Below are 23,179 nucleotides of genomic sequence, written 5' to 3'. Positions count from 1 at the left end.
AAGATGCAAAGGTCTCTCCTGAAGTAAACACAAAGCAACTGTCTAAAATGGAATAAGTGCAGTGGATGAGAGGAGAAAATGTTAAAAATCTTTGTAAGACAGACTTTTAGTAGCATCACAAGACTAGTTTACAGGCAAGGAATCATCCAGAGTGATTCTAAGAGCTGAAAAAAGTATTTCTAACACACACTGGGTTAATGTTATTCTAGGAGGTATACTATTTCATAAAAACTAATAAAGAAGTTCCTACATGGAGTGTGGTGGAACAAAACAATCCCAATCTCTGTACTGGAATTATGAGAGCTGAAGGCCTTCCTGAGCTACACAGAGAGATTCTGTCTCAAAAAAAATAAACTATGGGCTGGGGGTTTAGCTCAATGGTAGAACATATGCCTAGCTGGGTTAATTATCCAGCAATGTGTTTGTTTGTCGAGGGGGGGAGGGGTATTAATAAAAGTTGTAAACCAGATGTCCTCACTGCTTGAAAAGATGAGATGGGAGAACTAGGCTTGGGATTACTTAAATCAACCTATACAACATAGCAATATCCTGTCTCAAAACAAAAACAAGAGTAGGCAGGATGCATTTCAGGAACTAATTGATGTGCATCTGCAAAGTCTGAAGAGCACTGGAATAATCCACATGAAATGGAAGCATCCAGACATCAGTACCAACACTTGTGAAAGACACCACACTCTCAGTTTTCAACACTAACAGAATAGAAAGCAACTTGGTCAGCACTACAGAAAAATTTAGAAAATAGTTTTACTTGAAGCATCTTACCCCATTCAAGGTAAATGCCTGTAATTTTCTGAAGGGCTGAAGTTTTAATTTACATTCCTATCAACTCTTGATTAGGCCGATCAAATCCCTAGGCAAAAATGTTGCCACTACTTCAGTAACCAATCTGCAAGGAAATCTCATTTAACTGACATGTAAAATCATGAATATTAATAACTGACTTTAAAAACAATCCATCAACTTAAGAATCTATTTGGAGGCAGTTTCTCAGGTGTTTATCATGTAGACTCAAGGTTCCTTCACACAGAAGCCCCTTACTACAGCGCACCTAAGACACCTGTTGGTGCCACATTCTTTTACCAATGCTATCCTGAAGTGAAAACCAAAGAAAATAAATAGGACCCAAACCACCAGAAGATTCCATCCTGATGTTCTCTCCTCTTCACTTAGAATTTTTTTTAAAAAATTTATTTTATTATATAAACAGTGTTCTTTCTGCAAGTTTGCCTGTACGCCAGATCTCGTTACAGATGGTTGTGAGCCACCATGTGGTTGCTGAGAATTGAACTCATGACTTCTGAAGAGCAGTCAGTGCTCTTAACCTCTGAGCCATCTCTCCAGCCCCCCTTCACTTAGAATTTAAAATTGAAAACCAGAGACCACTTGGTACTCCAAAAAGCTCAACACCTCTTGTTTACACACTTGCCTTCTCTTTTACAATGTTCATTCACACCTATATCTTTTTCTTTCCTGTTTTTTTTTTTTCTTTTTTTCTTTTTGGTTTTTCAAGACAGGGTAGACCTAGCTGTTCTGAAACTTATTATGTAGACCAGGCTGGTCTTGTACTCACAGAGATCCGCCTACCTCTGCCTCTGGAGTGCTGGGATTAATGGCATGTGCCACCACTGCCCAGCACACCTACATCTTTAAATTGTTCATTATACTTTCAAAGGGCTTTTAAAAAGATTTATGTGAATGTTTTGCCTGTGTGTATGTACATATATGTACCATGTGCATGCCTGATCTCATGGAGATTAGAGGAAGGTGTCAGATCCCCTGGAACTGGAGTTACATACAGATGGTTGTAAGCTGCCACAACCAAACTCAAGTCCTCAGAAAGAGTACTAAGTACTCCGAACCACTGAGCCAAGTACTCTCCCACCACATGCCACCCGCACCCTGTCCCTTTAGAGACAGGGTTTTATATACCCCTGGCTGGCCTGGAACTTGCTATGATCGAGCAAGCCTTGAACTCAAAGAAATAACCTGTTTCTGCCTGGCCAAGTACTAGGACAAGCATGTGCCACCATGACAGGTTCAGAGGGCCATTCTTTTTTTTTTTTTTTGGTTTTTCGAGACAGGGTTTCTCTTGTGTAGCTTTGCACCTTTCCTGGAACTCACTTGGTAGCCCAGGCTGGCCTCGAACTCACAGAGATCCGCCTGACTCTGCCTCCCGAGTGCTGGGATTAAAGGCGTGCGCCACCACCGTCCAGCCAGAGGGCCATTCTTAAAGATGATGGATATGTTGGCTAGTTTTATGTCAACTTGATACAGAAGCTAGAGGTATCTGAAAGGAGAGAATCTCAATTGAGAAAATGTCTCCATAAATGGGGCTCTATGGCATTTCTTAATTAATGACTGATGAGGGAGGGCCCAGCCCATTGTGGGAGGTGCCATCCCTGGGCTGGTCTGTGTTCTATAAGAAAGCAGGCTGAGCAAGCTAGTAAGCAGCACCTTTCCATGGCCTCTGCTTCAGCTTCTATCTTCAGGTTTTTGTCCTGCTTGAGTTCCTGTCCTGACTTCCTTTTCTGATGAACAGCAATATGGAAGTGTAAGCCAAATAAACCCTTTCTTCCCCAACTTGCTTTTTGGTCACGGTTTGTAGCAACAGAAACACTAAGACGCTGCTACCAGCGTAGTGGGGTATTGCTGTGACAGACCCGACCATGTTTTTGGGAGGATGTGGAAGGATTTAGAATTTGGACTGGAGAAGCCATTGAGTGTTGAAAGCTCAGTGGGATTAGCTGTAGGAGCTTGGAAGATAATGTTGAGAGCAGTGCAGAAGATGGAAGCCTGGCTTGTGAAATTTCAGAGAGAAGTTTAAAGACTCTATCAGGGCTATCTGCTATTTTGATTTAAGATTCTATGGTTCTGGTTAGCTGGGCTGAAGAGTCAGCTATGATTAACAAGATACCAGAACTACTAAAGCAAAACCTTTGCTTTGCTGGATACTTGATGCTTGTCAGCTGGAGGTGAGAATTTAGTAGTGATTAAGAAGAGACCAGCTTCACTAAGGTGAAATCTTCAAGTGTTTCCTGAGAGTCAGCACACAGAAGCTGTGTTCCAAAGGCAGCCAAGGTTGTATCTTGAGGTGGCAGCAGAACTTAGTAGGGTAAGAGTCACCCAGGTGGTACTGGTTTTGAAGGCATGAAGGAGTCATGGAGAGCAGCTGAGGTTTGGCATTGTAAGAAACCTGGCCATTATTGAAGCTACAGCCTCAGTAGCACTCAAGGCCCAGGACTGAAGGGGTCACGAAGAGCAGCTGAGGTTTGGCATCCTGAAGAGAGCTTATAAGAGGTTATTGGTGAAAAGTGCAACCCTGTTGCAGCAGAGGACCCCAGCAGTTTGGAGATGCCAATACCATGAGACAACCACCAAGGACAGCAGCAGCAGTGGCATGGAGCCAGCCAGAGTCTTAGCTGTGTGTCCTGCAAGGGCAGGGTACAAGAAGTGACCCAAGCCCCTTGGAGGAGTCCAGAAGAGTGCGAGTGGATCCCAGACATTGGACATTGTGTCATTGACACAGTTTGAGTTTGGTTTTGCTTTGGTTTGACTGTGACTGTGCCCTGCTTCTTCCCTCTTTAAGAAAGAAAGTATGGGCTGGAGAGATGGCTCAATGGTCAAGAGCACTGACTGCTCTTCCAGAGGTCCTGAGTTCAATTACCAGCAACCATATGGTGGCTCACAACCACCCGTAATGAGATCTGGTGCCCTCTTCTGGCCTGCAGGGACACATGCAGACAGAATATTATATACATAATAAATAAATAAATCTAAGAAAGGAAAGAAAGAAAGGAAAGAAAGGAAAGAAAGAAAGGAAAGAAAGAAAGGAAAGAAAGAAAAAAGAAAAGAAAGAAAGAAAGAAAAAAGAAAAGAAAGAAAGAAAAGAAAGAAAGAAAGAAAGAAAGAAAGAAAGAAAGAAAGGAAGGAAGAAAAGAAAGAAAGGAAGAAAGGAAGAAAAGAAAGAAAGAATTTAATTTTGGTTTTTACAGGAGCCCACAGCTGAAAGACTTTGAACTTTTAAGAGATTTTGGATTTTCAGAGAGACTGGATATTTTAAAGAGACTGAAATTTTAATGTGTTTGAATTTGTAAAGATTGTGGGACTTTTAGTTATTTAGGTTTTTAATGTGACATCTTGGGGATGAATAAGAAAGGAAGGGCTGTGGCTTAATAGCGATGTGTTTGTGTGTCAAGTCACAAGGGGTCAGTTGTGCTGGCTGGTTTTGTGTGTCAACTTGACACAAGCTAGAGTCATCAGAGAGGAAGGAGCCTCAGTTGAAGAAATGTCTTCATGAGATCCAGCTATAAAGCATTTTCTCATTTAATGATCAATGGGGGAGTGGTGCCATCCCTGGGCTGGTGGTCCTGGGTTCTATAAGAAAGCAGGCTGAGCAAGCCATGGGGAGCAAGCCAGTGAGTAGCATCCCCTCCATGGCCTCTGCATCAGCTCCTGCCTCCAGGATCCTATCCTGTTTGAGTCCTGTCCTGACTTCAGTGATGAACAGTAATTTGGCAAGTCTTAGCTGAATAAACCCTTTCCTCCCCAACTTGCTTTTTGGTAGTGGTGTTTCATCACAGCAACAGAAAACCTAACTAAGGAAATGAATAAGTTAGGATTTTCTTTTCTTTTTTTTTTTTTTTTAAGTTGTGTTTTAGATAAAATAGGCTAAAGAAGTTAGCTGAAGAGTTATGACTCTCACAAATAAAGAGTACAAGGAATGAGCTTGGAGGAGACTTGAAGAAAATTAAGTGATTAAACGTAGACTGTAAAAAGTCCCTTTATCTACTCAACTCCTATTTCTTCAGTTAGATGCCAGCAGGTAAGTGCCACATAGGAGATACAAGCAAAGACAAAGCACAGTCCTTACCCCTACAGCATTCTCCTGAGGGGAATGGAGGAGACAAGCTAAAGGTAATTAAGTAGGCATTGCTCTGTAGAACACAGTGTTATGGCAGCATATCTTTATTTACTTAGGTCAGTCCTGAGAATATCAAGGCAGGCCCTAAAAGAGGAACAGAGCTACTACCATGGTTGGGGAGAAACAGGATATGGCTTAGAGAGAGGGAGAAAGGAATACAGTTAACCAAGAGGCCAGCTTGGCTGAGTATATGAGAAAGAACAACAAGAAATGTTAACCAAGTTGTGTAATTCAGAGGTCATACTATAAGCTCAGCATGAGGGACCACTGATGGGCTTTAAGTAGAAGGGGTCACTAAGTCATATGGCAGACTGCATCTCAGAATAGTGAAGAGAATGACTTGGGAGGGTTGAAACAGACTACAAAGTTAGAGGGGCTACAATAGCAATCTACACTTGATCTTAGCTAAAAGAGCAATGTTGCAGTACTCCAATTGGGCTCTTGATCTAAATCTTGGCACTCAGGTAGAAAACATTACTTAGTAGTTACTTAGTAGAAGAACACAAATGAATTTATTATGTAGACAAGGGAATTGAAGGAAAGGGATGAGCAAAACCCCAAACCTCCTTTTCAGTGTAGACAAATGGGGTTGGCTGTTAACTAAGTTGGAGAATACTGTGGGAGAAGGGATTGGGCCAGGGCACAAATATACAGTTGAGCAGTCAGAAGCTCAAGTTCAAGGTTTGGGTGTAAGAGTTCTGGATTGCAAATGGACCACAGCAGGGATGAACCGTTTCCAGAGTATAGATGGCAAGGAGAAGGCTCAGTCCAAGGAACAAGGACATTTACTGTCAATCCATGCTCATAGTTACGGAGAGAAGGAAAAAAGCAGATGCCAGCAGTTACAGAAACCAAGGGATGGGTACATAAGGAAAAAAGGGGCAGTACTTTAATCCAGTATTCAGGAAGAAGAGGCAGGCAGATCTGAGTTCAAAGCCAGCTTGGTTTACATAGTAAGTTCCAGGCCACCAGAGCTACATAGTAGGACACTATCTCAAAATAAGTAAATAAAAGGGGAGGGGGGCTGGAGAGTGGCTCAGCAGTTTGGAGGACTTGTTGCTTTTGCAGAGGACTCTGATTTCATTCCCAGCACCCACATGGTGGCTCACAACCATCCCGAACTCCAGGTCCAGGGAATCCAGTGTCTTCTGACCTCCTCATGTACCAGGGACATATGTGGTGTACAGACGTACATGCAGGCACAACACTCATAAAATTAATTTTTTTTACTTTTTTAAATCTCCAAAACAAAAAAAAACAAAGCTTATACTGTGAGGGTGACTAAGACAATACCCAAGAGGCAGGAAAGGTTCCCAGTGAAGCTTCAGTGAACCCGCAATGCTAAGTTATAGCCTTACTTTGAGGAAAGGAAGAACAAACAAGGCTACCTCTTTCAATGGGAAATGCAAAGGGAAACCAAACAATGTTAAAGAATTTTGGAAAGACAACTACGCAACACCATCAACAGACTAAGAAAGGCATAAACAGGGCTGGAGAGATGGCCCAGTGGTTAAGAGCACTGACTGCTTTTCCAGAGGACCCGGGTTCAATTCCCAGTACCCACATGGCAGTTCACAAGTGTAACTCCAGTTCCAGGAAATCTGAAACCCTCACACAGATATACATGCATGCTAAATTGCAATGCATGTGAAGTTATTTTAAAAAGTGTGTTTATATATGCACTTATATAGTTAGGTACCTGTTTCCCCATTTCTTATCTGTTTCCCACTTCCTAGGAAATACTTGGTATTAAGTCTTTTAATTTTTGTTTGGTTTTAAATAAATGACTAAGCTGAGCGTTGTGGTATACAACTTTGATCCTAGCACTTGGGAGGCAGAGGCAGGCAGATATGAGTTCAAGGCAAACCCAGTCTACAGTGAGCTTCAGGGTATCAAGAGCTACACAGAGATACTCTGTCTTGAACACCCACATACCCTCACCCCACCAAAAAACAAAACAAAACAAAAAAACCTCAAACCAAAAATAGCTAGGGCAGAATTAACTTTCAAGTATTTGTAGGTTCATTTTCCCAGCCTTGAGGGTATGGACTCCAACCTTGAGAGTATGGAAACTGATTTCTTATACTTTTTGACAACCCAACATATAAAAATGATAAAAAGACATTATTTGAGTTGAGAAAGTCTTGGATATTGACAAGAACACCTGAGAAGTTAGCCTATCAAATGGAAATGTCAGTATTATGGTAAATATCAAAATAAAAACATTCTACAGTTCTGGTTTCTGATGACATTACAAAAGGGACAGATAGGCCAGGCAGTGGTGGCGCACGCCTTTAGTCCCAGCACTTGGGAGGCAGAGGCAGGAAGATCTCTGTGAGTTTCAGGCCAGCCTGGTCTACAGAGCGAGATCCAGAAAAAAACAAAAAAATACTACAACATACACTTTATGGAATAGGCAAGAAACTAATATTTCTCATTGCCTTTTAAGCTATTTTTGCATGTTTAGCAGTGATGTAACAGGCTTCAGTAAAATTAACTGTATTGAGTCTAATGCTAAACTCTCAATTTGTTCACAAAAACATGAACAAAAACTCTTGTGAGGAAGAGGCAAGTGAAGGCTGTTTACCTCCCACCAGTCTTAAAGATTAGATCTGCATTAGGTGCTCCCTTTGGATGTTGGTAACGAGGCCGCCGCTCACGATTGGTGTTTGCTGGAGCTGGGCGTTGTGCAAGAGACTGCAACATTTCTGTGATGAGGAGCAAAGAGAACAATGCTGTTAGCTCTTGTAAATATACAATTCTACAAATGCACAAAACACCAGGGAGTTCAAGTACATTGGTGTTTGTACGTAGGTAGCAACTTTCAAAAAAGAGCATTATATAGGTTAACGATTATGAAGAATTGAAAGCATGAAAAGCTAAGGAAGTAACAATTTTGATAGCTACATCTCAAATACTCTAGGACAACCTAGGGGTGTTGTTCCTCCTCAGGCACTCTGTCCATCCTGTTTTTTTCAACAGGGTTTCTCACAGGGACTTGGGCCTTGCCTATTACTTGAGGTGGCTTGGCCAGCAAGCCCCAGGGATCTGCCTCCCCAACATTGGGGTTGCAGACGTTAATCATCACACATGGCGTTTTATGTGGGTGCTAAGAATTCCAACTCAAGTCCTCAGCTTGGTACAAATTGAACTTCATAGCCAAATTTCCACATTTTTATTTATGCTGGTAAGATTTTTTTTTTTTGGTTTTTCAAGACAGGGTTTCTCTGTGTAGTTTTGCACCTTTCCTGGAACTCACTTTGCAGACCAGGCTGGCCTCGAACTCACAGAGATCCGCCTGTCTCTGCCTTCCGAGTGCTGGGATTAAAGGCATGCGCCACCACTGCCCAGCTGTTGGTAAGATTTATTTTTATAGCTGGGAGTAATGGTACATGCCTTTAATTCCAGCACTTAGGAGGCAGAAGCAGGTGGCTCCTGAGTTCGAGGCAAGCCTAATCTATAGAACAAGTTCCAAGATAGGGCTATACAGAGAAACCCTGTCTTGAAAACCAAGGCCCCTCCTTCGAAAAATAATTAATTTTAACTGTGTGTGAGAGAGAGTTTTGTGCCCATGAATGCCAAGGAAAACCAGAGTGGGTCCCCCTAGAGTTGGAGTTACAGGCAGTTTATGAGCCTCGAGAAGCAGTTTCGAGCAATCAAATTCAGGTCCTCTGGAAGAACAGTATGTGCTCTTTACTGCTAAGTCATCTTTCCAGCCCCTCTACATTAACAGGTTTTTTTCTTTTTCTGAGATAGAGTCTTACTATGTAGCCTAAGATGTCCTCAAATGTATGGTGATCCTCCTGCCTCAGCTCCAGAGTCATGGCACTGTAAGCCTATGGCCTATGCCACCATTCCTGGCCTATAAATTTTTTATACCTTGATAATCTTCTTGTTCTTGTCGTTCATTGATATCTAATGTGAGCTTTTTCATTCTCATCCTCTCCTCTTGTTCTGCTTGTTGCTGGTTCCAATGATTTGCAGCAAGTTGGGACGACATGGGCACATTAAGAATCTTAAACTGGAGGAAAAATAACATTGGAATCACAAATAGTCTGATAAAATAGTTAAGTAGAATTAAATATATTAGTTTATAAATACATAAATGTAGACATTAATTGTTGATATTGTTTTTCTTTCAGTTCTAGTCACCAACTCACTTCATTGATAGAATTTTTTCTGCAGGTGACTGCCACAGTAAGATTTTTCTAAACAGAAATCTAGTACACAAAGAGATCTTTCACTGAAGTGAAGAATTAAACATTCTTATACAGTAACAAATTTCACACTTGTACAAAAGCCATGGCACCAGAAGGCCAACACCCAAAAGCCAAATAAGAAAATAAAAATCAGAACAAAATACACTTATTCAGATCAGAAAATACCATGATGCTTCTTCAAGTAATTTTCCTGAAACTGGCCTTCAAATCAATAACCCTGTTTCTGCCTCTGAGAATTATAGGTATGTATCACCATGCCTGGCCTTAAGGTACATCTTGACTTACCGTCAAAGCCTACAAGTTGTATATGAACTAAACAGCATGTGCAAGCTGATGACAACAGATTTTTATGTGTACCTGAATGCAACAAAGAGGAAAACTATTGTTTTATAGCTTTTCTTCAGAAAAGATAATACTAAGCTTCCTCTTAGTTAATAAAACTCAGGACCCAAGGTACATGTCAAGACATTAGTAGCTATGCAGTAATGGGAACCAAGAAATATCTAATTCTAGTTGCTAAACACTGCCCTTTGTGCCCTCCTCCACATGTAAAGGCTTTGTGCATGGTACATGCCTTAAAATGTTAACGTTAAATGACTTTTTCAGACTTACTTCTCTTGTGTCAAGAAAAGCCGTAGGCATGGGTAGGGAGTACAGAGAAAGAGCATAGAGGAGAATAAGGGAGACCTAAAATGTGATGACTAAATTTTCTTTAAAAAAGTTTAGTTCAAAAACTAAGTAGGCCTAGGAAAAAAAGTTCAATCTCTGGGATTTGAGAACCCTGGTTACAGTGGTAAATTAGCAACTTTGGGTAACTGAAAGGCAGTTTTGGCAAAGATCTGGGTACAACACCTAATTTAGGATTCTTACCAACACCGGCTCTCACTTCCCTCCTTAGAGACTGAGTGAACACGGAGAGCACAACCCTGGTCTACAGAGAGCAGAGAGGTGGGCCTTCTGAAAGCACAAGGAAACCTGTGCATGCACACACATGCACACCTGCACAGACGAGAAGGTGGGGGTGATGGAGGAAGCTAGTGTTTGATTTTAACACGTTAACTTTAACGTTAGTCACTATGTGAAGTCCTTGCTGGCCCTATTATTTTGTAACTTTGACCTCTTTATACACCAGCTAGCAAAAGAATAGTATAAAGTAGGTCTTCCATGATCCCTTACCTAAACAAGAAATTGTGGACATTCACCAGGAGCTAGCCCTGCTAATCTTTCAGGGACTCCTGCTTACCATTATCCTCTGCCTAGGGACTTTCAGCCTCCATCTCCAGGAAGAACTTTGATTGCTTTTTTTTTTTTTTTTTTTTAAATTCAATTTGTCTCTCTAAGTGTGAGACAGGCAGGCAGGCAGACAGAGAGTGTGTATGTCAGAGGATAATTTCCGGGAGTCAGTTCTCTCTTCTCAGGTGAGTTCTGGGGCTGAACTCAGACTGTCACCGCTGAGCCACCTCACTATGCTGGTATCCTTACTCTGAAGAGACTATTCTTTCCATCACAGATGACAATCACCGAGTCTCCTTGTCACCGCTCCTGTCACATCTCTTTCCACCTTGCTTTAGTACTCTCACATTACCCCAAGCTGACACTGAATTTCTTTACTGTATACCTCCCTAAACAGAAATGAAAGCTCCAAGAGAGGAAGAATTTGCTTAACTTACTCTATACAAAGGGCCTAGGATGAAAACAAACAGACAAATGGCTCCGAGAATAACATGAAAACCAAGGATTAGACTTTTCTACCTGTGGTAGCTATCTTATTTCATAAAATCTAGTATTTAATTTTAATATATACCATTATTTTCCTTATCATTAAAATGGAAAAATGTTAATTATTACATGATTTAATCAACTTTAGAAATGAACCTGGTATCAGAAATGATAAAACATAAAAACAACCAATACATATGCATCCAGGAGCTGTTCTGAGAGCTGGCCTTTATCCTTGTATGCCATGTCTTATTATCTCAGTAGGATATAAGACCCATGAGGAGAGATATTCCATCGTGTGTCACTATAGTCCTAGGACCTAGACACATATACATGCTTACTGGCTCAGAGTTGATGCTCAGTAAATATCTGCTAAATGAACACATGAATCCCTAAAATAATGGCTTAATAGCCAGGGAAATGATTTCGAGGGACCATACGTAACATATGGCAAAGAAAGAGAGTATGTAAGACTATAAGAGAAGGCACAGGGTCAGGAACAGATTTCAAGGGGAAGTTTGGCAGCTCGGCATTTTCCCGAGATGTTAGTCAATATCTTCTTCTCTACCCACACTGAGCTTCCTTATATATAGTTACCACGTAAGGATAAGAAATTCATATATTCTTACGAATATAGATGCACTTAGGATTTAAATGTCCTTTCCATTAACTCGTATCCATTCTGGAAAAGTCAATCAATGCATTTCCATACATATAATGGACAATATTTCTACCACTGAATGTTTTAAAAGTTTCCATTTCTTTTTGTAGGAAAAGAGTAACTTAGATTTTATTAAACAAAGTTAATTCTCACACCTGATAACCAACAATTAACTACACAGTGGACATTTCTTACCTGCTGTTTATTGCCTTTTCTTGTTAACATGACAAATGGCATTGTGTCTGCAGACTCTGTCTCTCCTTCCCCCCCACCAAGTGGGGGCCCTTTCCTCAGCTGGCTTTTGAGATGCAAAGGAATAGCAACATCAAGTTGGTGCACTTTAACAGATTCACCACTTCTCTGCTTCAAGATAGAAATTTAAAAAGTATATAAATATTCTGAAACACAGAGAAATATAAACATAAACTGCAAACAATGGTTATTTCTTTTTTTCTCTCTCTCTCTCTCTCTCTCTCTCTTTTTTTTTTTTTTTTTTTTGAGACAACATTTCTCTGTGTAACAGTCCTGGCTGTCCTAGAACTCACTTTTGTAGACTAGGCTGGCCCCGAACTCACAGAAATCCATCTGCCTCTGCCTCCAAGTGCTGGGATTAAAGGTATACGCCACCACCACCTCCTAGCCAACACGGTGTTTCTTAAAACACAACCTAAGATGCAGGGACTTTGAAACACAAATGAAGCCAAGGACTATTTCTCCTCACTACCTAAAAAGCCTTTGCGTCTGACCTCCAAGGAACCACGTGCTTTGGCTTCTGTTCACTGCACCAGCCTCCTGCACACAGCACTGCAGGTCCCACCGATTGAGCTCTTCAAATGCATTCTGTTCTTTCACTCTCATGCCACACATCTGCTTTTGTAATTACCAGAAAATCTCAGTGTGTGAAGTCTGACTCTGCCACTAGACTGAGTGCTTATTACCCTCTCCCCAGCACCCACAGCAGTACTTTACATACAACAGGCACTCAAACACTCAAGAACAAATGAAATCTGTAGCAATTCATATTAATTTCTTGGTTGTAGTATCAACTGATTTTAGAATTTACAATGAATTTTCCAAGTGATTAATTACACGAACCTCCACTGATGCTTACTTAGTGTTAAGCTTGGAGGTAGTAAGAGTGAAAGGATTTAGTCAAGGGGTGGGGGTGGCTCGGTAGGTAAGGTGCATGCCATGCATGCATGAGGACCTAAGTCTGGATCACTAGCACCCATATAAAAGGCTGGGTACAGTAGTACTTGTAGTCCCAGAGTTGGCAGGAAGACACAGGAAGATCCCAGGGGCTCACTGATCAGACAGTCTAAGCCAATCTCTAGGTTCAAAAAATAATGTGAAGAGTGACAGACGAAGACACACAATGTCTATCAGTCTAACACACACACACAGGGCAGGGGTGGGGGGATTTATTTAGTGTACCTTCAGAAAGCCTGTAAACTTTTAAATGAGACATATACATAAGCTATAATACATTATAGAGGTACTTACTGCTTGTATAGAGGTGACTAGTTGTGCCTAACTGGGAGTAGGTAGGTACAGGAATTTCATGAAAGACTGAACAGAAATGGGACATTTGAGAATATTAAAGACTTAGTGTAACTTCTTCCAAGCAGATGGTAAAATAGCAATTTTGGAAATAGAGAAAAAAAATTAAACAGAAGAACAAGTGTAAAAGCAAGGACCTGAAATGATGTATTTAACGAAGTAGGAATCTTAAATTTATGCTAACAATTCCTGTCTACATCCTGATGAATGGAGCAGGCCTGATTCCTTTCAAGGTCTCAAAATTGTTCTTTGAACACCTAAATCATCTTTTGATACAAGCTTCATATATTCAAGAGACTTGCCAATCAAACAAAATGACAGTTTTATTGATTTTTGTTTTCTAAGTTATACTTTATTAGAACTGGCCTGATATAGTCCCAGATTCATTATATTTATAAAGATCTTTTACTTAAAAAATGAAAAGTTTTTCTTAAATTATTAATGATTACAAAATTAATATTCTCTTTGTAAGATATTTAAATACAAAAATGTATTCGTGTATAGACTAATTCCTTTACCTTACCTCTCTGCCTCAGTCGAAGATGCAACCACCATCACCACTGGGTTATATTCCTCCAGACTTTCTCTTACATATGCTAACATACACATATAACCAAACAACCAGTACTAAGCAAATTGTCCTATATTAAACACATATCATTAATTTGTAGCACCAGAGATTGAGTTCAGGGCCTTGAACATGTCTGGGTACATCCTACCACTGAGCCACATCCTCAACCCTTTTATTATTTTTTTGAGACATGTTTGAACCCACTAAGATGCCCAGGGAGGCCTTGAACTCATTCTGTAGTCCCATCTAAGAGTGTCACTTTGGCAAGTATTGGAAATTTTAGGAGGTGGGAACTTGTTGGAGGAAATGCATTATGGAGAAAGTACCTCTGAAGAGTCTTTACCCTGACCCCTCCTGTCTCTGCTTCCCGGCCTCTCTGAGGTAAACAGTCTTTATCATACACCCTACTACCATGCCTTAGGCATAAAGCAGAAATGGACTGAAATGGCGCTAAAAGTAATCTTTCTTCCCTATAAGTTGTTTTCTCAGGTGGTTCTTACACTGACAAAAGGTCTAACCAACACAAGCCTGGCTGCAGGAAGCAAGTGACTGGAGGCATGTTCTTAGGAATGTATCTTGTCCCTGGTCCCTTATGTTTCCTTGGGATGATAGCTTCCTACACCATGCACTTCCTTCATGATGCTTCTGCACTGCTATAGTCCTAAATGTAATGGAGTCAATCAAGGACTGAAACCAAGATACAAAACAAATTCTTCCTCCTTCAAACTATTTCTTTCAGACATCTGTCTGTCACAGCTGCAAAAGATCGAACCCACAGACTGTATCTAGTCAAGCAATCGATGTCTCTGTTTCCTGATACTGTGCTAGACAGATCACCATCTGTTATCCTATTGATTACCAATAGCTTTCTACCCAGGCTTTCAGCTTTTGCAGTCTTGCTCCATCAGAACTACCTCCACATAGGACTTGTTCTTCCAAGGGTTCCCATCATGGTTCTCTGTTCTTGTCACCATTTTCCTATAGATTATATTCATTGATACTAAGCTTCTATTTAGTTTTCAAAGGCAAGATCTTTTCTGTCTCAAGACTTCTGAAATTTTCTCTACCTTCCCGTAACTAAAAAAATTTATTTTATGTGTGTAAATATTATGTCTGCATTCATGTGACTCTGTACCACTTGTATGCCTGGTACATGCAGAGGTGTTGGGTCCCCTGAAACTGGTGAACAGATGGTTGTGACAACCATGTGGGTGCTTGGAATTGAACCTATATCTGTAGTGGGTAGCCATTCCAGCTTTGGTCTGGAAGTTCCAACCCCCATTGAGGCTTCGGTAACTATCACGCCTACAAGGCGGGACCAAGGGAGGGCCCTGAAGACCCAAGACTAATGGCGCTCTCTGTTCCTGAACCCTGGATGGTGGAGGTTGACCGAGCACAGCTCCAAAGAATACCGCTGGACTGTGATACACCTTCCCCAGACCCTGTGACCTACCTATCCCTTCATTTGTAAGTTGTGCCACTAATCAACTTTCCTTTTAACTACATGGAGTGGCCTTAATAACTTCAGCAATATACATCCTCTGGAAGAGTAGCCAGTGCTCTTAACCGTTGAGCCATCTCACCAGTCCACCTTTAAATAGCTCCATTGTATATTAAAATTGTCTTCACCATCCCACCTAAGAAGGATCTTCCTTTTCTATAAACCAAAATATTCTATCCTTACCAATTACCACAATTTAGAAGTAATGTACTTGGTAGTTTTAAAATATCTATCCTCTCTAAGAACAGGAAGAGTGTCTATCTTATTTACTACTTGTACAATCTTAGTCACATAGTAGTTGCTCAATAGTTATTAAATGGTACTGACTCCATACGCTTCTTTATACAAACTATTTTATTTCTCTTTCAGAAGATCAGAATAATTAACTATGCTTTACTTGATATGCCTCTAAAATGACATGAGATTTTACTTCATAAATTAAGGGCTTTTGGGCTAATTATGGTAGCATAGCATGTACATGTAATTCAAACAGTTGGGAGGCGGAAGCAGAAAGATCATAAATTTAAGGCCAGCCTGGGCTAATAAGTCTGAGGTCAGCCTCAGCCTCCGAACAGGACTTTGCCTCAAACAACAACAACAATAACAACAACAACCCCCAAACAAAACAAAAACCAGACAAACACTGAAGGCTTCTGTGAAAACCTCCCCACTCCAAAAAAAGGGAAGGAACAGTCCAGACAAGAAGCTATTGAAGAAAGTCCTTAAAATTTTTGATAAAGATGCTAAAGTGTAGCTCTTCACAGCTGATGGCCTCTGGTGGGGGTGGGGACAATGGAGGTGGGTGGGAAAGGACTCAGTTTTCTTTAAGGGGCTGAGTATGACCAAGTGTCAGTGAGTATATATGGGCAACACAAATTGGACTTGGTGTTTTAATTAATTTTTTAGTTTTTTGGGAGGAAGGAGCACAGGGGTGGGAGGGTAGACCTGGGAGGAATGGAAGGCAAGTGTTCAAGGTACACTGTATGAAATTCCCAAATAATTAATAAAAATATTATGTTGGGGACAAAACAAAACAAACAAACAAACAAAACCCCAACTAACCAAACATCACCACCCCCAAATATATATACCAGAACATCTGGATATATAAGCAAATTGGCCTAATACCTAATATATGTATAATGATATTATAAACTTAATAATAACTATTTTGTTAATACTTTGGGGAGGGATGACGGAAATATGTTGAACCCTTCAATAACTATGTCATTAGTAAAATCTAGTATTTCTTCTTTAAAGAACCAGTTCATCAGCATACAGTGACTTAATATCTTAAACAAACCAAAAACAGGACAAGAAACCACCTTGCTCTATAGCCTACCCTAGCCACTCCCTGTTTCTCTTACCTTTTTAGCACAGACTGATCAATATTTATCTACATTGAACATTGTCACTTCTTCCCTTTACTGAACCTACCACAGCACTTGCTCCTCACCAATTCCATGTTCTAAAAAAAGCACTGTTATATCACCAAAGAGGGACAGTAATTTAATAAGCAGATGCAAACAACCCAAAGGATTTTCTCTCCAATTATAGAAAAATGTAATTATTCCAAATTACTATGGTATTTTAATAATTAATATATGGAGGGTTAGGGATGCAGTTCAGTGTCCAGTTAGTACGCACAAGGTCTTGGGTTTGAGCTCCAGCACTACATACCAAATCAAAAACAAACAGCCTTGTGAGTTCTGATAAAATCTAGTTTATTAGCTGGGTAGGTGGATCTGAGTTCAAGGCCAGCCTGGTCTACAGAGTGAGTTCCAGGACAGCCAGGGCCACAAAGAGAAACCCTGTCTCACCCTCCCCCCACAAATCTAGTTTACTAATGTTGTGGACATAAAGATTTATTGATCTCCTGGTACTGTCCAACACTGATGGTGGGAACCAAGCTCAGTAAGGGTAGTGCATGCTCTTAAAAATGATTGTTCCCAGTCTTACATTAACTACATTTATCCCCCCACCTCTCTCTCCCCTAACTGCAAATCAGGCACCCAGGAGGTGCTGGTAGTCACAACTTATGTACATGAGGGAGATATGCTACAGAGGTGGTTGTTTACAAAGACTCTCACATCAATCAGAATTTTGTGCACTACAATGTTTTGTGTTCAAGAGTCTTTAAATAGAGAATATTTCATACCTGAAGGTTTTCTAGCATCATTTTGTCCAGAGCTTGAATGAAGTCCTCATCTTCTACACAAGGGACATGTTTCAGTCCACCTCCTTTGATCATCACCTCCTTATCAAAACAAAGAAAATGCCACAACAAATTTTCACTGTGATGCTTCATAGGTCAGAGGTTTTCTATACAGATGTGGCCAACATAACCAAAGAATAAAGGTTAAAAGAACTTGTTACCAAAGGGAAAACTGAGTGCAAGTGAGTTCCCAAGAAAGCTATTTTTCTTCCATAATCACGGGCTAAAATTCAAATATTCAAAACACTACACAATTAAAAAAATATCCAGCCATACATACAGCATTCTCTTCATCAGTTTCATTCTCCTTGTTGGAATCTGTGAGGTAATCTGTATTCTCCTCTTCCTCTTCTTCTCCCTCATCATCATCATCAGAACCCTCCTGAAATTAACATCAGTAGATGATTAAAACCCTTTGAAAGAGGACTTTACATGCCTTAAGAAGCTTCCTTTTATGGAGTCTGTTCAAAATGAATGACAGGACAAAGTCAGAAGGCAACATTCCTACATGCCAGAAGCTAAAAACTAGTCACAGGTCAAACAGTGCACAGAGCTGTTGCATAAACCTAAATTACACGAGAAAGCATTTCCTGAACCTTTAGTCTTTCTCACCTCTAAGGAAATTTCTCACTGTAGTTATTTTTTTAATATTCATCTAATTCTACAAAGTTCAAATTTAATATCACCAGTTAAAAGCCATGATATAGCACTAAATTTTACAAGGTACTTTAGTTTAGAAATGTTATCTTCTACTTTATTGTTCCTACTTTTTTTTTTTAAGATGTATTTATTTATTATGTATACAGAAGAGGACGCCAGATCTCATTACAGATGGTTGTGAGCCACCATGTGGTTGCTGGGAATTGAACTCAGGACCTCTGGAAGAGCAGTCTTAACCTCTGAGCCATCTCTCCAGCCCCCCCCCCTTTTTTTTGGTTTTTCGAGACAGGGTTTCTCTGTGTAGCTTGAGCCTTCCCTGGATCTCGCTCTGTAGACCAGACTGGCCTCGAACTCACAGAGATCCACCTGCTTCTGCCTCCCGAGTGCTGGGATTAAAGGCGTGCGCCAACACCGCCCGCACAGCTCAGAATAGTTAAGTAACTTGCCCAAGGACCCACTGCTACTCAATAGACACATTATTTTACTCTTAAACATGAGATTCTTTTTCTTTCCTTCTTCTTTTTAGCTTCCCTGAATGAGTGAAAACATATGCTATTCTTTCTGTGGTTTATTTCACTTAACACAATACCCTTCAGTTCCATTCACACTGGCACAAGTGACAAAACAGCATTTTTCATAGAAGAGGATTAATGTTTCATTATGTAGGCATACCATATTTTCTTCTAAACCACAGAAATCATCAATATTTGAGACAGAATTAATAATTACCAACCTGATCATTGCACAGTGTATCTAGGTATCACAAACAATACAGTCAGTAAGTAGGTCAACTAGATGTCAATAAAAGTTTTAAGTCCACTACCCTAAACTCAGTGTGCCAAGATAAGTGAGAAACACTCCCTAAATAAATGACTTAAATCTGTGTGGGGGACCAGCTGCCACTATTATTTACCCCATGGACTCCTGAGGAATGAAGTATAAGAGACTTAGTTAGAAATAGAGGGGAGAGAAACAGAGAAAACACAGGATAGACTCGAGTGGGCCTGGATCCTTATCCATTGGCCCAGAACTTTATTCCAAAGGTCTATTTATAACAATGCCATCCCCCACCCCCACCCCGCTCCCGCTAGTTACAGTCAAGTGTAGACCCTTACAAACATCTGGTACCCAGGTCTGTAGTCCAATCAACCTCTTATGCAGTCCTGCTGGGCACAGCCACTAGGAAACCTAGTAGGCTACAACAAATTTATACTACTGTTAGCAGTGCGTACATAAAGAATAATTCCAAAGTCCCAAAAGTGTACTCTTACTACAAACATCTGTAAACTTTTTAGAGTTATACATGGAAGGATTGCACAAAGAATATGATGACTAGTAAGAGTGTTCTCCAGAAAGCCTGATGACCTGGGCTTGATCCCTGGAATAGTGGAATGAAAGAACTGACTCCCACGAGCTGTCTTATGACCTTCAAATAAGTGCTGTGGTACATATGCACCCATACCTACCTACCACCTCCAATAAATAATAAAAGTTAAAAAAAACCCACAAAAGCATAAACTTTATTTTCTAAATGCAAGAATTATTTAAGGTAGCTCTGCAATTTAAAATTAAATTCACAAATGATGTTCTTAGTTAGGCATAGTGTATATGCTTATAATAAATCCCAGTAGCTAAGGGAGCATGGTCAGTTCATGGTTATACTGTTGAGTCACTGTTTGAGCCAAGCTAGAGTCACCTGAGAAGAGGGAACCTCAAATGAGTAATTGCCTCCATCAGATTGACCTGTGGGCATGTGTGCGGGGCATTATTTTAATTAATAATTGATGTGGGATGGGCCAGACCACTCTGGGCAGGTGGTCTTGGATTATTTAAAAAAAAATAAATAACAGGGCAGAGCTAGAGAGATGGCTCAGCAATTAAGAGCACTGACTGCTCTTCCAGAGGTCCTGAGTTCAATTCCCAGCACCCACATAGCAGCTCACAATTGTTTGTAACTCCAGTTCCAGGGTACCTGACATCCTCACACAGATATACATGTAGGCAAAACACCAATGCACATAAAACAACAATAACAAAACAAAAAACAAACAAAATCCTGGGCAAGCCAGTAAGCAGTATTCCTCCAGAGTCTCTGCTTCACTCTCTGCATCTAGACTCCTGTCTTGACTTTCTGCAATGAAGGCCTGCAACTTGTAACATCAACTACACCTTCCTCCTTCCCAAGCTGCTTTTGATGGTGGTGTTTATCACAACAGCAAAAACCCAAGTAGGACAAAGGTCATCTTCAGGTACACAGTAAATTCAAGAGCAGCCTAGGGTACATGAGACCCTGTCTCAAAAATAAGCAAGCAAGTAAACAAAAACACACAAAACAAAAAGCTCATCTTATATTTGCCCTTGAAGAAAATGAATTATTGTTTGTGTTGTGTGTATAGTATATTTTAGGGGACAGGGTCTCTCAATGAATCTAGAGCTCACTGATTTGGTTAGACTGGGTGGCCAGGGGATCCTCTGGGATCATCTCATCTCAGCCTCAGAACTGGGATTATATGTGGGTGCTGGAGATAAAATTCAGGTGTTCGAATTTTGCAAGGCAAGCACTTTACCAAATAAGCCATCTTCCCAGCCCCTCCCATGAATCAATTAATAATAAAAGATGCTTCCTATTAAAAAACTAAATTAAACTAAGCTAAATGAATTAACACCACCCTCTTTTTTCTCAGTCAATAAAACTGCATCTCAGGATTGGTTCAAGGACTCCCACAGAGTACAAGTATCTCCAGATTGCTTAAACTATCTAATGCAATGTAAGTGCTACACAGCATTGTCTCGGGTATAACTAAAATGGTCTGCATATGTTTAGAACAAATGTATGATTCTCGAATATTTTTATATGTGAATAGTTGAATGCATAGAAGAAGGGCCAACTGGATAAAAACATTCATTTTTGAAAAATAAGAATACAAAAAAAAAAAAAAAGAGAAAAATAAGAATACATCTGTCCTGATATCCCTAAATACTAACATAATAATGGGTAGAATTATAAAGTGATCATTAATACACCATAAAACCTGAGCTGGTAATAAAAAACAAAGTGCCCATGATGTATACTGGATCTGCTACTACTCTGAGAGTGTGGGCAAATTATTTACCCTATTTGTACTTTGTTTCTCAGTAATATCAACTGTATTCATAAGAAACAATCACATAGAGTACCTATGAAAGTGAACAGAACAGCAAATGTTCAGTAAATAACTATTATTGCTATTATAACAATGAATCTTATACTTTCCTTTGATAAATTACATGCTGCAGAAAATCATGCTTTAGTAGATCATCTACTTAATCTTCAGTAGTTATTTGAGTTTTATAGCTGATATTTACGGAAAAAAAAATATCCTGGTTGGGAGGTGCTAAGACATTTAAAACAACCAAGATGGGGCTGGAGAGATGGCTCAATGGTTAGGAGCACTTGTTGTTTTTGCAGAGGATCCTGGTCCAGTTCCTAGAACCCACATGGCAGCTCACAATGGTCTGTTAGTCCAGCTGTAAAGGCTCAGTGCCCTCTTACGGCCTCTGGGGGCACTGAACATACATGGTATAACCATACATACATACATACATACATACATACATACATACATGTAAGTAAAACACTCATACACATAAAAAAATAGAACCAAGATAAAAACAGAACAGTAGCTCTGTTGGGAGGGGTGCTGAAGAACTGAACTCAAGGTTAGACGCACGCTAAACATATATATCTATACCACTGAGCTAAATCCTTATGAGGCCCTAGAATACCCCTCCCCGTGTTTATTAATCCACAACACATCTTTCCTTTTCAATAATCCCTGCTTGGATTTGGAGGATAGCTATAGGGAACAGTGAGTGACCTTGGAGGGTGAGGAGAAGCATTCCAATCTTATTTTTCTCAAAGTCAACACATCTTTTCAGACAGCCACATAACCCCTGCAATTAAACATTTTGTTTGTATTTCTCCTTAGCAGAGATATATCATGTGCAATGTTACCTTCTTTGATTTGAAATATAAGTAATACTCTTCCAAAGCAAAAAGTTCAATAATGAAAACAAAGAAATGGGGGCTGGATAGACAGATGGCTCAGTAATTAAGAGCACTGGTTGCTCCTCCAAAAGACCGAGGTTCAATTCCCAGCATCTACATGGCAGTTCACAACTGTCTGTAACTCTAGTTCCAGAGGATCTGACACCCTCACAGACATATATGCAGGCAAAATCCCAATGTACATTAAATTAATAAATCTTTAAAAAAAGAGTTTCAAGAGAACAAAGAAATGCATTTAAAAAGAAAAATACACCTTGCATTCTTCATGTAAGAAAGCTGTTTCATCTATACTAAGGATGTTAGATTCATTAGACTTTGTCCATCTAATTAATCACACAGAAAAATACTAAGACAATTATTAGTCTCAAAATCTAAAAGGAAATGCTGTCTCATTTCCCTTTGTTATATAAAGTACTTAAGCCAATTAAATTTATATTATAGAATTTTTCTATAGCAATTTCATTTTGAAAATAAATCAACATAATATCTGTCTATTATGCTGAAACCAATTATGGAAACATACTCCAGCTTTCAATTGTTAATTTATTTTTTATCTACTTTAAGGGAGCTGTAGGTTTGAAAAAGAAAGCAGCAGCACATAAATATTTAAAAGTACATTCCTGCTTTCTATGAATACTAGCCAATTATGAAAGCCACACATATTGACTCTTCTGCTTTTCACAATCCTTCATTTCTAACTAACAGTAAAATTACTTGTGTAGTTAAATCACACCACATGTTTGTTAACAGCTAGAGAACTTATGGGTTTAAAGAAAACATGGTCTTGCAGATTTTCACTTCTCCCTGCAAAAAATCTTAATTACCTTAAATTATTGGGCCCTTTACTCTTTAATTCTAAATGGAGCTTTAAAAATATCTACTTTATGCCGGGCGGTGGTGGCGCAGGCCTTTAATCCCAGCACTCGGGAGGCAGAGCCAAGTGGATCTCTGCGAGTTCGAGGCCAGCCTGGGCTACCAAGTGAGTCCCAGGAAAGGCGCAAAGTTACACAGAGAAACCCTGTCTCGAAAAACAAAAACAAAAACAAAAACAAAAAAAAAAAATCTGCTTTATGACTCTAAGA

General features: G+C 39.9%; 1 protein-coding gene across 12 annotated transcripts in view; it reads right to left on the bottom strand.

Annotated features, from left to right (window-relative positions):
- Upf2 (UPF2 regulator of nonsense mediated mRNA decay) overlaps positions 1–23,179 on the bottom strand; it is a 122,634-nt gene that overhangs the window by 2,314 nt on the left and 97,141 nt on the right. For 5 of the 12 annotated variants that reach the window (XM_076572766.1, XM_076572767.1, XM_042278123.2 and 2 more), the window contains 5 exons: positions 17,670–17,771; positions 17,333–17,431; positions 11,738–11,905; positions 8,822–8,963; positions 7,530–7,650 (listed from right to left, as the gene is read on the bottom strand). In XM_076572766.1, the coding sequence (XP_076428881.1) occupies positions 7,530–7,650; positions 8,822–8,963; positions 11,738–11,905; positions 17,333–17,431; positions 17,670–17,771 (632 nt within the window). Of the gene's footprint in view, positions 1–7,525; positions 7,651–8,821; positions 8,964–11,737; positions 11,906–17,332; positions 17,432–17,669; positions 17,772–23,179 lie in introns of those variants that run through there. The other 7 variants (XM_076572769.1, XM_076572770.1, XM_042278126.2 and 4 more) reach the window with 3 other exon arrangements.

Source organism: Peromyscus maniculatus, chromosome 5 (genome assembly GCF_049852395.1).
Source record: "Peromyscus maniculatus bairdii isolate BWxNUB_F1_BW_parent chromosome 5, HU_Pman_BW_mat_3.1, whole genome shotgun sequence".
NCBI classification, from domain to species: domain Eukaryota; kingdom Metazoa; phylum Chordata; class Mammalia; order Rodentia; family Cricetidae; genus Peromyscus; species Peromyscus maniculatus.
The sequence above is the reverse complement of the archived record's forward strand: the minus strand, read 5'-3'. Positions and strand labels throughout refer to the sequence as shown.